Source organism: Lagenorhynchus albirostris, chromosome 7, assembly GCF_949774975.1.
Source record: "Lagenorhynchus albirostris chromosome 7, mLagAlb1.1, whole genome shotgun sequence".
Lineage (NCBI taxonomy): Eukaryota > Metazoa > Chordata > Mammalia > Artiodactyla > Delphinidae > Lagenorhynchus > Lagenorhynchus albirostris.
In genome coordinates, this window is record NC_083101.1 from 13075035 (window position 1) to 13090104 (window position 15070).

At 50.0% G+C, this 15070-nt stretch overlaps 1 protein-coding gene and 1 pseudogene across 17 annotated transcripts in view; both read right to left on the reverse strand.

Moving 5' to 3' along the window:
* Positions 1-2750: 2750 nt before the first annotated feature.
* Positions 2751-3607, reverse strand: LOC132522762 (small ribosomal subunit protein eS4, X isoform-like; annotated as a pseudogene).
* Positions 3608-6967: 3360 nt separating this feature from the next.
* DAB2IP (DAB2 interacting protein) overlaps positions 6968-15070 on the reverse strand; it is a 194977-nt gene continuing 186874 nt past the window's right edge. For 16 of the 17 annotated variants that reach the window (XM_060154439.1, XM_060154435.1, XM_060154445.1 and 13 more), the window contains 2 exons: positions 10785-10872; positions 6968-9939 (listed from right to left, as the gene is read on the reverse strand). In XM_060154439.1, coding sequence (XP_060010422.1) covers positions 9772-9939; positions 10785-10872 — 256 coding nt within the window. In that variant the 3' untranslated portion in view covers positions 6968-9771. The remainder of the gene's footprint in view (positions 9940-10784; positions 10873-15070) is intronic. The other variant, XM_060154440.1, reaches the window with a different exon arrangement.

Genomic DNA, 15070 nt, shown 5'->3' on the forward strand with positions numbered 1-15070 from the left:
AGTGCTGCTATGAACATTGGGGTGCATGTATCTTTTCTTTTTTTAAAATTTTTGTAGTTGATTTACAGTGATGTGTTAGTTTCAGGTGTACAGCAAAGTGATTCAGTCATACATATAAAATATATATACATATATATAATATTCATTTATTTGTATAATTTCTTTTTCAGATTCTTTTCCATCATAGATTATTACAAGTTATAGAATATAGTTCCCCGTGCTATACAGTAGGTCCTTGTTGCTTATCTATTTTATATATAGTAGTGTGTATCTGCTAATCCCAAACTCCTCATTTATCCCTCCCCCACTCCCCTTTCCCCTTTGGTAACCATAGTTAGTTTCAGTATCTGTGAGTCTATTTCTGTTTTGTAAATGAGTTCATTTGTATCATTTTCTTAGATTCCACATAAAAATTATATCATATATTTGTCTTTCTCTGACTTACTTCACTTAGTATGATAATCTCTAGGTCCATGCATGTTGCTGCAAATAGCATTATTTCATTGTTTTTCACGGCTGAGTAATAGTACATTGTGTATATATACCACATCTTCTTTAACCATTCATATGTTTATGGGCATTTAGGTTGCTTCCATGTCTTGGCTATTGTAAACAGTGCTGCTATGAACATTGGGTGCATGTATCTTGTCGAATTAGAATTTTCGCCTTTTCTGTATATATGCCCAGGAGTGGGATTGCTGGATTATGTGGTAACTCTATTTTTAGTTTTCTAAGGAACCTCCATACTGTTCTCCATAGTGGCTGCACCAATTTACACTCCCACCAACGGTGTAGGAGGGTTCCCTTTGCTCCACACCCTCTCCAGCATTTATTATTTGTAGACATTTTTAAAAAAAAGTTATTTTTGGCTGTGTTGGGTCTTCATTTCTGTGCGAGGGCTTTCTCTAGTTGCGGCAAGCGGGGGTCACTCTTCATCGCGGTGCGCGGGCCTCCCACGATCGCGGCCTCTCTTGTTACGGAGCACAGGCTCCAGATGCGCAGGCTCAGTAGTTGTGGCTCACGGGCCTAGTTGCTCCGCGGCATGTGGGATCTTCCCAAACCAGGGCTCGAACCCGTGCCCCCGCACTGGCAGGCAGATTCTCAACCACTGCACCACCAGGGAAGCCCTGTAGACATTTTTGATGATAGCCATTCTGACCAGTATGAGGTGATATCTCGTAGTTTTGATTTGCATTTCTCTAATAATTAGTGATGTTGAGCATCTTTTCATGTGTCTGTTGGCCGTCTGTATGTCTTCTTTGGAGAAATGCCTATTTAGGTCTTTTGCCCATTTTTTGATTGGGTTTTTTAAATTATTATTGAGTTGTATGAGGTGTTTGTATGTATATTTTGGAAATTAATCCCTTGTCAGTTGCATCGTTTGTAAATATTTTCTCCCATTTCATAGGTTGTCTTTTCATTTTGTTTACAGTTTCCTGTGCTGTTATCCATTCTTTTTAATGGACAAAAATCGAGGAGTCACATTTGGCTCTTGGCTTGAGCAACTGGGAGAATGGCAGAGCCATTTTGGTGGGTTAGAAAATGAAGGGAGGAACAAGTTTTGGGGTCATATCAAACCTGATGCCAAGTGGACATAGGCCCTGTGAAGGGCTCAGGGAGCAGTGGAGCTGGGTATAAAAGTGTGGGAGTCGGTGAGCAGAGAATGGATGGTATGTAAATCCATGGCAATGGTCCCTGATGCCAGGGAGGAGCCACACCTGGAGAAAGGGTGTGTGCTCTCCTGTTCTCCCCAGTCCCCACCTCTCCCTGTTGTCTCTCAACACTGGGTCTGAGTGTCCTCTGATGTGGGCCTGCTTTAGTCACTCACATTGCTGCCAGGTCACTGAAGCTTTGTGCTTTGCATTGTCAAGGGGTGTTCAGAAAAATCACCCAAACTTGGAATTAAGGCAGAAGGAGGGCAGCTTGTCATCCCAACTTGTCATCCCAGTGTCCCACTGGAATATTGTTAAGAGGACCACCCCAGGATTATTCTATCACCTGGGGGAATACATCTTTATTTGACCTGCCATTCACTACGTATGTATGGACATAGTGTGTGTATTACGTGTTCACTTGTGGATTTTTGGCACCCCCACTGCTTGTGGTTTTACAGCCCTGTAGGGCATTAACTAGTCTTGACTGTAGCCAGAGAACAGCACATGATCACCCTGATTAGTCTCAATGTAACCTGACCATTTCTTACCGGGATCTCTCGCTGAGACTCTCCACCAGGAATTTTCAGGAACACCAGACTCTCTGCTCTCCAGAGCCATGGTTCCTATCTCCTCACTCAGGCCCATGTACTCAGCCACTGCTTCCTTCCCCTGGGCTCCTGGCTAACGCCAGCACGGATCCACACAGCTCTGGTATGTTTGGGAATTATGACACTGTGCCCTGGAGGGGCTCTTTTTCCATCCATTGTGCTGGGTTCTTTCATCCTGAACACTTGAGTTCTTCCTTCAACTCTGGAAAATATGCTTTTATGATTCCTTTGATCGCTTTCCCCTTTCCTTTTCTTTTCCCTCCTCTAGGAATTCCCAGTAGTTGGATGTTAGATATCCTGGATTGAGCTTCTAGATTATTTTCCTCTCACTCCCATTTTCTTTTTTTTAAAATTTATTTTATTGAATTACATTTGATTTACAATTTGTATTAATTTCTACTGTACAGCGAAGTGATTCAGTTATACATACAAACATGTATATATACATATATATACATTCTTTTTCATATTCTTTTCCATTGTGGTTTTTTAATGCAGTATTGTCTTTAATTAAGTACAAAGACTTCCATTCATGTTGCCTAGAGATCATTTTATCCATCGCTCTGTTTGGCCGCCAGTCTCTTGTCTCTCTCCTCAGCACTGGTAAGGTGGATACCCTTTCCACGGGGAAGAGAGATCCACGGTTTGTTGCCTTTGCCAATAACGAAAATGTTGGAGAGCCCGGTGGCAAAGCTGTTGCCATTGGCATCTTTCACATGAACTACATCAAAAGCACCAGGATGTCTCTCCCTGTTGGTGATCACACCAATTCTTCCCAGTTAGCACCTCCAGTCACCATGCACAGGTTACCAGTGTCAAATTTGATGAAATCAGTAATCTTGCCAGTCTCCAAATCAATCTGAATGGTGTCATTCACCTTGATGAGGGGATCAGTGTAGCCGATGGTGAGAGCATCATGGTTCACCAGATGAGGGATTCCTTTTGTCCCCACAAAGATCTTTCTCATTTTGCACAACTTATACTTCGCCTCCTCAGGTGTAATATGATGAGCAGCAAAGCGATCCTTGGTGTCATAGATCAGACAAAAATTCTCTCGTCTTGTCAATGCTGATGACGTCCATAAAACCAGCAGGGTAGGTTATATCAGTGCAGACCTTCCCATCAATCTTAATGAAATGCTGCATGAAGATTTTCTTTAGTTCATCTCCTGTTAGGGCATACTTAAGTCTGTTTCTTAGGAAAATAATTAGTGGGAGACATTCCCTCAGCTCGTGGGGACCGGTAGATGGACGAGGAGCAAACCCACCAGTTGGTTTATCCAGCGTCCAATGCTTTGGAGCTGCTACGCGCTTCAGGTGCTTCTTGGGACCACAAGCCATGGCTGCGCTAGGCATGAAAAGTGCTCCATTGTGGTTTATCACAGGATATTGAATAGAGTTCCCTGTGCTATGCAGTAGGACCTTGTTGTTTATCCATTCTGTATAAAATAGTTTGCATCCCTACCCCAAACTCCCAATCTATCCCTCTCCCACCCCACACTCCCCCTTGGCAACCACAAGTCTGTTCTCTATGTCTGTGAGTCTGTTTCTGTTTTGTAGATAAGTTCATTCTGTGTCATATTTTAGATTCCACATGAAAGTGATATATGGTATTTGTCTTTCTCTCTCTGACATACTTCACATAGTATGATAATCTCTAGGTCCATACAGTTGCTGCAAATGGCATTATTTCATTCTGTATGGCTGAGTAGTATTCCATCGTATATACGTACCACATCTTTTTTTTTAGTTTAATTTTTTAATTTTATTTTTTTATACAACAGGTTCTTATTAGTCATCAATTTTACACACATCAGTGTATACATGTCAATCCCAATCGCCCAATTCATCACACCACCATCCCCACACCCCCGCGGCTTTCCCCCCTTGGTGTCCATATGTTTGTTCTCTACATCTGTGTCTCAACTTCTGCCCTGCAAACCAGTTCATCTGTACCATTTTTCTAGGTTCCACATACATGCGTTAATAAACGATATTTTTCTTTCTGACTTACTTCACTCTGTATGACAGTCTCTAGATCCACCCACGTCTCAACAAATGACCCAATTTCATTCCTTTTTATGGCTGAGTAATATCCCATTGTATATATGTACCAAAACTTCTTTATCCATTCGCCTGTCGATGGGCATTTAGGTTGCTTCCATGACCTGGCTATTGTAAATAGTGCTGCAATGAACATTGGGGTGCATGTGTCTTTCTGAATTATGGTTTTCTCTGGGTATATGCCCAGTAGTGGGATTGCTGGATCATACGTGTACCACATCTTTATCCATTCATATGGCTCTTCTGACCAGTGTTAGGTGGTCGCTCACTGTAGTTTTTTCATTTCTCTAATGATTAGTGATGTTAAGCATCTTTGCATGTGCCTGTTGGCCCATCTGTATGTCTTCTTTGGAGAAATGTCTATTCGGGTCTTTTGCCCATTTTTCGATTGGGTTGTTTGTTTTATTGTATTGAGTTGTATGGGCTGTTTGTATATTTTGGAAATTAAGCCCTTGCCAGTTGCATCATTTGCAAATATTTTCTCCCAGTCCATAGGTTGTCTTGTCATTTTGTTTATGGTTTCCTTTGCTGTACAAAAGCTTGTAAGTTTGACTAGGTCAAAGTTTGATCAGCTCACTTCCGGTTCATCTCGCCCTCTGCTAATTTAGTCAATGCTCTTTCATCAACCTCCATCTGCCAAAGCTTTTCGAATTCTCTTACATACTGATATCTCCTCCTACATTAATTCTGCCCTTATGAGCGATCATCTTTTCAGTCCTGTCAGTACGGTGGTGCTTGAAAAGGAAACGAGATAAATGCATGTCATCAGTATACCTTGTTTAACTGGAAGATTATTTCTTTTAAAAACCTAATCCTACTGATGTAATATTTATTTTTTAAACTTTCTGATAGAAGAAAAACTAAGTAAACGTCTTCTAGTGATCTCTAGTTTTATTGCTTCAAGGTACAGAATGTGGGCCAAACTTTTTTTTTTTTTTTGCGGTACACGGGCCTCTCACTGTTGTGGCCTCTCCCGTTGCAGAGCACAGGCTCCGGATGCGCAGGCTCAGCGGCCATGGCTCACGGGCCCAGCCGCTCCGCGGCACGTGGGATCTTCCCGGACCGGGGCACGAACCCATGTCCCCTGCATCGGCAGGCGGACTCTCAACCACTGTGCCACCAGGGAAGCCCCCAAACTGTTTCTTTGGCCAGCTTTTTCAGCTTTTCATTTCTTGATACATGCAGTCAGCTTTGGGTGATGTTCTAAGTATACGTGAAAGAAGGTGTGTTCTCTCTAGGGTAAGAGCTTGATGTATCCCTGCTTATTAAACCTTATTAATTATTAAAAACCTCTGGGTTCTTATTGCCTCCTTGATCTATCATAAGCTAATAACAGTGAGGTGTTAGTCTCAGACGCAACTGTATTTTTGTCGATTTTTTCTTTTGCATTTCCAGCGGTTTTTGCTTTCTACTTGATGCTCCTTAATCCACATATGGAAGTTCATGGTTTTGTACCTTCATTACAAATGCCTGTCAACATGAAATGATTTTTCTGTTCCAGTCGTTGCTATTTCCTTGAATTCTATGTTTACAGGGCATCACCTCAGCACCTCACCAGTTTGGGAACCAGGGTCAGTGGTGCGGAAGCACTGAGGTGGCCCACGGGTTTGGCAATGACGCAGTGGAGGTGGGAAAGGCAAGCCAGGCTACAGAGGGCTGGGGAAGGGGCAGGAGGCCGGAGGCAGAGATGGCAAGTCCCTGCAGGCAGTAAGTACACTTTAAAAAAGGTTGTCTGAAGTGTAGAAAACCCAGCCTGGAGAGCAGGTGGAGACCTGGTATTTTAAATGCTGTGAGAAGGAGGGGCAGGGCCTGAAGAGTTAGGAGTGATGAAAGCAAGGGGCGGCCAGGGGCTGCCTCGGGAAGGAATGGGGGTCCCCTCCTCTCCCGTGGCTGCTTTGGGGAAGGAAGCGAGGTGAGAGCTGGGGCGCCTGGCTGGCGGTGAGCCGGGGTGGGGTAGAGGGTCACTGCCGCTGTCTTCCCGCGGTGGGCTAGGAGGCTGGCTCTTGGAGCAGGGAGAGCATCTGGCTGGGAGGTCCGAGAAGAGTACGGGTTTGGCTGAACCACGGTGGAGAACAGGGCAGGGAGTCCTTGCTGAGAGGGGAGACGGGAACCCACAAGGGCACGATCTGAAATGGGTTTTTTTTTTTCCTGCAGTGCTCACCTGTCCCCTGTGCAGGGTGCAACTGAAGGGGCTCAGGCGCTGGCTTGTTCCCAACAGAGGCCCTGGGTTCAGCCTTGCAGGTGGGTCTGGGCCATGAGTTAGGGCTTCTCAGGTATCAGAGGCTTGGGTTTAAGTCTAGCTCAGCCATGATCTGCTGGTGGCCCTGGACCACCTCCTTCCCTCCTGGAGTAGGATTTCAGGGGCTGGGGAAGCAGAGTCTGGCAGGAGCTGGTGTCTGCTGTAGGGAAATGCAGGGGCCAAGCTCTGGGAGCCTAGAAAGTCCACGCTTGTCAGAGCGAGGGGGAGGGAGAGACCCCAGCCTGGAAGAGGACGGGCAATCCCAGATCACGCAGGGTCTCCCCGACCACAACTGCCACCAGGGTGAACCGAGTGCTGGTAAAGAACAGTATCAGGCCACGATGCAGGAGTCACTCCTGGAAAAGCTCCTGAGACACAGCTGAATGGAGAGGCGAGTCAGGCTTAAAATAGCTAAATAAATCTTTAATATTTCTAATTGCAAATGTACAGAAATTGCACAGCCACACAGTCTTAGAACACCAACAACTTTCTCTGTACATTATTACATAGTTAGAGTCACAACTGGAGGGAGGCGCTCCAGCCAAGACGCCAACATTTGCATTTTTTCCTTTTCACATACTTACAAAAGGGGGGGCAGGGAGGTGGAATGGGGGCTGGGGGTGGCTTGGGGGAGTGTGTAGAAAAGAGGGGCCGTTTCCCTGGACGGTCTGCCTTCCGCAGACGGCCGGGACGGGAGGGGGAGAGGTGTACCCTGGGGCAGATGCTCTGCGGGGTGGGAGTGGGGGTGGGTGCCTGGAGCTCTGGCCCTGGTTCCCCACCCCCATTCGGGGCAGGCGGAAAGAGTCTCCACTTACAGGAAGTTTGACCATTTCCTTCACCCTAAACATAAACGTTAAGCAAAATGTCAGGCCTCCCTGTGTTGGCAGGAGAGGGGAGGGGAGAGCCTTCTCCAGCACGGCTGGGCCTGGGTCTCCCCGAGCAGGGAATGCCTTCCTTCCTCCTCTCTCAGGGACGCGGGTTCAGTGTGACCCAGGCAGGTCGCACGTCCCCACCACCCAGAGAGCACGCTGCACAGCCGACAGATAAAATGCCACGGGCAGGGAAAAACCCCATCACCCAAATCCACAACCTCTGCCTCCTGCCCAGCACTGTTCTCTAGATTAAAAATAAAATAAAAACCGTCGGAGAGCAGCGGTCCCGGGCAGCCCTCGGCAGCACCAGGACTAAAGGACTATGTACAACCATTAGGTGAAATAGTTACATTACAGTCAAACACCAAGAACATTTACAAAAATCGTCAGACTTGCAATTCAGATAAAAATCTGGGAAGAGTCTGTACACTTTTACAGTTTTTGCACTAAGTAAATAAGGCTCTCGGCCTGAGAGCTCCCAACCCAGGCCAGGGGCCGCCAGCACCGGCCACTGCTGGCCTCCTGAGCCCGGCTGTCCAGGCCCTGGGAACTTCCCCCCTGTATTGCTAAGAGGCGCTCAGTCCGAGGTCGCTCAATGAGGCATCGGCGGGGCCGGGGGTGGGGGGTGAGAGGGAACCAGAGGAGGACGTCACGGGGCCAGGCCCTGCCTGTGTGGCCAGAGGAGTGAGGCAAGGCCTCCGCCCCCATGACCTGCCTTCCTGAGGTCTGTGACCCTTGGGGGTCCTGCCCTCTCCCCACAAGCGGGTCTCTGGGCTAACTGGTTTCACCCCAGGACGGGGCACAGTGTGGTCCGAGCCCCCCGCCGTGCTCCCCTTCCTGGGGGGCTCTGGGGCAACCTGGGCCCTGGTGGAGCGTCTCCAGCCCCAGCGACAGGAAGGGGTCTCCCCAGCTTCCCACGGCTGAGGCAGACGGGGCGGCTCCTGGCTGCGGGGTGAACGCCCCAGCTCCTGCCTGAGATTCCCCAGGGCCAGGGGTGGGAACAGGGAGGGACGAGAGAAACCCACGCTCCTGCCCACCTGTGTCCCGCAAGGGGGGGCGGGGAGGGCCGATAAGCTACAGAACAGCCTAGAGCTGAGGAAAACCGGCCCCAGCCGCGGGTGAGCACCTCCCTGTCTGCAGCGCCTGGTCCTCGGCTGGGCCTGGGAGGGCTGAGGCAGAGGCCGCCGCACACACGGGGCGGTGCAGGCTGCTGCTGTCTTGGAGAGGGAGCAAGTCTAACATCCTCCAGGGCCGCTATTTCCCATGCAGTGCGCACGCTCAATTTAAAAGGCCCCTGTGTTCCAGCAAGCGAGCAAGCGGGCTTTTGTTTCTAATGCATACTGTGAAAGGAAAAAAAATCACAGTTATCCACCTTCTCAGGGCCTGCGGGCGCTAGACTTTTCTTTAACCATCCATCAGGAAAGCTCAGCCTGTCTCTCAGGGGGAGCACCTGCCGGCCACTCCCTGCAGGGCCACCGTGCCCGGGTACACTAGCTCCGGGAGAGGGGCCGGCACCGCGCAGTGCCGCCTGGGCCAGCTCTGCCCAGGTCTTTGTCTTCGGGGAGCCCCAGAGCATCAGCTTGGGCCCACGTGGCAAGTGAGGGAGGTCCTGGATCTTCCCACGGGCGCAAGGGCCCAGAAGAGAGCTGCGGTCCTCGCTGGGTCCACCTGACAGAACAAGTTAGGGAGGGAAGGACGGAGGACGGGAGCGGGAAGGCGGAGGGTCTGGGGGCAAGTGACTCCTCGGTTCCTCACAGCCGGGAAGGGTCCCCGCGCATGCAGGGACAGGTGCTCGGGGTAGAGATAGGCGGGGGACCCGGCACTCCGGCAGCTCCGTCCTGCCCCCGCCCCCCCCCCACCTGCCGACCGCCCCGTCGGCTCCTGGAACTGAGGGGCAGGTCCCACAGGGCAGGGCCTGGCTGCCTGGCAGTCCTGGGGAGGGGAAGCCACGAGAGTAGGCCCCTGGCTCTCCGACCCTCCAGCTCTCCGGGCATTTCCCTCCCTGGGGAGGGGTTGGGGGTACATGCACTCAGCCAGGTCAAGGAGGAAAGGTGACGCACACCAAATTCAACACCCGACAGAAACATTGCGCAGCCCCTGTGCCTGCTCCCCAGCCCGCAGTCTCTCGGGCCTGCACCGAACGCGCTTCTCGGGGAGCGGGCCGCTGTGCCCCGGCGCGCTGCGTCAGTCTCTCGCGGCTCCCTCTGCGGCCGCCTCCTGGACCGCGGCTGGAGGGAGGCGCCAAGCCTCGGCCTCTTGCCCCTGCGCTGGGGCCGCTCCTCCCCAGGCCGAGACCCTGCCCTGGGCCACCATGGTCCTCCCTCCTCGGGCAGGTTAACAACTGCTGCTGTTTCTGAACTCGCCGTTCTCAGTAATCTGCAATTTGGTGGGGTTGGTGGGGGAGATGCCGTTACGGGCTTGCATGCTGTACCTCTCTTTCAGCTGTGTCAGGGCGCTCATGAGGCGGGCGTTGGCAGCATCCAGTGAGGCGATGCGCTTCTCCTGTGGGCAAACAGGGCATCAGCTGGGGTCGCGGAATGGCCTCCTGGGCCAAAGGGGGTCCGTGCCGGAAAGGGATCTCCCTGGAGCTGTGTCCACCTACAAGCAGCGCTGGGAGGGGGAAGGCAGGGGGCCTGGAGGATACCACGTGTGAAGGATGGGAAAGGCACCGAGGTGGCAGTGGTCCTGCTGGGGAGGAGGCGGTCTTGCCATCATGGACCAACACCTCCTTGCGCCCGCCTTCCTCATGTCTCTACCTCATCACCTGCTTCTCACCCAAAGGGAGCAGCCCCAGCCGTGTCGGCACAAGCTTGTTCACGTGTGTGTGCACTGGCACGTACAACACAGAGGCCGCAGCTACCAGTCAGCCTGTGCAGTTTCCAGACTGAGCAAGCCCTGGGCCTGGAGAGGAAAAGGGCGCAGACCCGGGTGAAGGAGACTGGAGGCCAGTCTCTTAACTGTCTCCCCTCTCAATGCAGTTGGGAAGCCACAGCTCTGAACAAGAGCTCCTTTGCTCCCTCTCTCCCAAGCCTGCTGTCACCCCCAGCCTTTCCCATGCCCCTCCCAACAGTTTCCACTCTTTGGTCAGGAACCCTGGTGAAAGGCAATACCCACCAAGCTGCCCCTGCAGGGGAGGAGTTGCCCCGCCCTTTTCATAGCCTGTCCTAGTGAGCTTGTGGTCCACCGAGACCCTCAAGTCTGACTTCTTGGAGCAGAGATCCTGATCTCCTATCCTCCTTAGCTTCTGCAGTGGGGTATGACTGAGGATGTGAAGAAACCAAAGTCACCCCCTCCTTATCCCAGGTCCTTTAACACCCGTGGCTGACCAAAAGGCCAGAGCCCCACACCTGGGCATCAATGATCTTCTGTTTGGAGTCTACAGCTGCTTGCATCTCCGCGTGGTCCTTCTTCAGCTCCTCCTCCACTGACATCAACCTGTTACCAGAGACAAGGACAGTCAGGCTGGCATTTGAGGGTGCAAGTGAGGAGGTGAGTGCGGGGCCTGGTGGGAACAAACCATCACCCCTGCACAGAGGGGGCATACTAGGAGAGCCCCTCCTTGGGCCATAGACTCACCTCCCACACTTGCCTGGGACACAGGCCCTCCAGCTGGCCCCCAACAACTGACACAGGCTGAGCCTGCTCCTTCCTTATGCTTCACCCGCCCCAGATTCTGTTCCCAAATCCCCAGAAGTCCCTGGGGCTGCCCCTTTCCTGGTGTTCTTCCAAGAGCCACAGGAGTGGGAGTGGGTGTTAGATCCTCACCACACCCCAGAGCCAGGCAGGTGGTGTAACATCATGAGACCTGTGGTTTGAGTGGGAAACAAAGGCCCTGCGAGGCTCTAGAGCTTTCTCCACCCACCCCGTATTCACTGAGGCTGTGCCGGGCACTCGAGGTCGCAAGGCAGTAGGGACACAGGCAGGGAGAAGGTAACCATGCTCTGCAGTGGGCAGCTTGTGGGCCATGGGGACAGAGAACAGGAAGCGGCTGGCTGTCTTGGGGGTGGGGGTGGACGCACTGAACTGGACAGCTGAAGGACAAGCAAGGCCTGCCGCCTGGGTAATGAGCAGGGAAGACGCGAGGACCACGATCCACAGAAGCTCGGAACTAGGGCCAGCGGGGGCCTGTGGCCAGCTGCTCCTTCCCTGAGACCCTTCAGGTCTCAGCCTGCTTGTCTCCCACGTACCTGTCAGTCACTGCTGATCACTGCCATCTTCCTACTCTCTTCCTTCAGCTTTCAGACCCCATGCTCTCTGGGTTTGCATCCTAGCTCCCAGGCCACTGCTCTGCAGAGGCCTTGTCCTGTCTGCCCCTAGGCTGTCAGGGCTCCACAGGGCTCTGCCTCCGCGGCCACTCTTCCTGCTCTACACTCTTCTCAGAGGAGTTCACCTACTGCTTTGTTTCCGTCTCTACCCGCACAACTTCTCCAGAGCAGCAGAGCATCTAGCCCCCAGGGCGAGCACTTCGTCCATTTCACAGCAGATGCACAGGGAGGTCAATGTGCTGGGGCAGGTACCACAGAGGGCTGTCGTGAAAAGCCAATGGGATCAGGGGTTGAGGAGGAAGGGGTGTGGGCTCACACCAAGAGGGGAAGTTCCTTGTCATAGGTAGGCACGTCACTGAGCAAAGCCTGTGAGAAGCAGGAGTGGGAGGAATGGAGGAAGGGGGAGAGACTTCTGCTCCCAGCTATGGTGGAATAACAAACAGGCACTGGATTTAACCTCCTGCCCTAAGAAAAAACCAAACTAGAAAACTGGACAAAATATATGAAAACAAAGGTTTCCAGACACTGAAAAGCAGGCAGTGCAGTGCAGTACGGTGACCCCTAAGAGAAGGGAACACACGAAGCGAGCCCCACCCACTGTTGGCAGTGTCCCGGCAAGCAACGGAGGGAAGGGGTCACATGGAGTCAAGGAGACCCTGGGAGGATGGAAGGGTGGGGGAGCCAAGCTTTTGCGGGGCAGTGCCAGAGAGGAGAAAATGCAGAGAGGACTCTACCTATCTCCTGAGGGGTCCCCTTGGGGCTCTGGCTGAGGACTGCTCTGCACGCTTGTGAGAAAATAGCCGGGCTGGGGCAAGAGCCATTGGAAAGGAATACCCAAAACCACCCCAGGAATAGCTCATGATCCCTCTAGGCAGTGTGGAAAAGCACACTAACACAGGAGGCATCACGTAGAATCCCCAGCAGGAAAGTCCTCGACAGTGAAGCCAGATCAGGCCTAGGCTAAAGCCTGTCCAGGACCCGCCCCAACGAAGTTGAAAAGTGAGCCTCCAAAGAATCAAACCGATCCTTCCAACGTCATTGTGTCCCAGAGCAAAGCCCCCAGATACTGAGAGGAACACAACGCATCCAACAGCTACGTGAAAATCACAGTGTCTGGCATCCAACCCCAAATCATCAAGCACGCAGAGAAGCAGGAAAACAAAACCAACACGTGACCAGGAGGAAAAGCAATAAAAACAGACTCAGATGTCAGATGATAGAATTAGTAGACGAGGACGTTAATACAGCTGTTATAAATATATTCTACACGTTCAAGAAAATAGAGGAACGCGTGAGCATGATGAGAAAAGAAATGGATGGGATTTAAAGAAAACTGAAAACTTAGGGGCAAAAATACGACACCCGAAATGAAAAAATACTGGATAGGATTAACGGCAGATTAGACGCTTAAGAAGAAACGATTAGTGAACTTGAAGACACTGCAACAATCTAAAATAAAACACAGGAAAAAGATGAAAAAAGGGAAACAGCAGAGCATCAGTAAGATGTGGGACAACGTAAAGCAGCCTAATGTATATGCAATTAAAGTCCCAGAAAACAGACTAAGGAGGCAGAACCCCACACCCACAGATCCAAGAGCGCAACAAACCCATGCAGAAAACATGTCAAGGCACTTCATAATCAAGTTGCTGGCAATGGATGAGAAAGAAAAAAACTGTAAATCAGCCAGAAGAAAAAGATACTATCAGAGTCCCTGTGATCACAGCCTGGGTAAGGGAAAAACTGGGTCCACTGCTAGTTTCCGTAAACAGCCACACCACGTACGTGCTTCTGCTACAACAGCGGAGTTTTAGCATATTAGTTACATAGTTGCGATAGACACCACGTGGCCTGCAAAGTCTAAACACTTATTATCTGCCCCTTTACAGAAGGTTTCTAACCCCTGCCCTAAAGTGACAACAAGATACAGCTAATATGCCAATAAAGGAGATAAAGTGGAATCATAAAAAATACTCAATCTAAAATGGGGCAGGAAAAGGAACAAAACAGATGGTACAAATAGAAAACAAGTAGCAAGATAATAAGTTTAAATGTAATTATATTGACAATTACATTAAATGTAAATAGTCTAAACATTCCAATTAAAAGGCAGAAAACTGTCAGATTAGATAAAAAGCAAGAACAATAAGGTGTCTGTAACAGAAACTCACTTTATAATGAGGGACATAATTGGGTTAAAAGTATAAATAGGATGAAAAAGGATATACCAGGCTAATACCAATCAAAAGAAAGTTAGGGCAGCTGTCCTAATACCAAACAAAGTAGATTTCAGAGCAAGGAATATTACAAGGGATAAAGAAGATGATTTTATAATGATAAAGAGATCAGTTCGTCAACAGCACATAACTAGCCTAAATGTGTATGTGTCTAAGAATAGAGTTTCAGTGAACATAAAATGAAAACCAATAGAAATGAAAAGAGAGACAAATCTGTAATTAGGATTAGAAACTTCATTATCCTTTTCTCAATAATTGATAGAAAACAAGTACAGAGAAAAACCAGTAAGAATATAGAAGACGTGAACAACACTGTCAACCAAATTGACGTACAGCAGGGAGGAAATACCAGGCTTGGCTAGTAGAAATAAATGTGTTACTGAATTCAGGAAAGCGTGCACCTCTCAGAGAATAGATAAGATGAGAATGTGGTTAAATGAAAAGTGTTTCCTCTCTTGGAACCACACACATGAGGTGAGCCAAGAGCAGAGCTGGAAGTTCAGTCAACAGGGGGTTTCCAGTCACCCTGGTTATAGGCCCTCTGCTCATGCTAACCATTTTATAAAGAAGAAACCCACAGGTAAATCAAGCAAGCAATAATTAGAAGCAGAGAAACAGGTGGTCTGAACAGGAGGAATTAAGGAAGGATCTTTACAGTGGACAGAGCATGAGGCCAGGTGGGGGAACATCCCGGTTACTGCACACCTGCTGATCTATCCTGATGACAGGCTCTTGTACCATGTGAACAAACAAGCTGTAAGTCCACACAGTCTCCTCTTGCACTTGGTAGTACTGTCATAAGGAAGTAAACTCCATGACTGGGACCCTGTGGGCTGGTCTGAATGCTACACCTTGACTGTATTCCCTGCTTGCAGACATGCAGGAGGGTGTATCCACTTTATCCGTGGGCAGAGTGGAAGAGAGAAGGAAATCAACACAGAAATAAAGGTAAGCCACCAATAAGGATGAGAGTCAGCATTACAGTCAATGGTCCACCTGGAAATCTTCCTGCATAACCCACAGGCACCTTAAAACTCAACATATCCACAACTGGCATCATCTCTCTCCCTCCCCATCCAAACTGCTCTTCTTCCAAAGGCCCCCATCTCAGTAACTGGCACCATGACACAC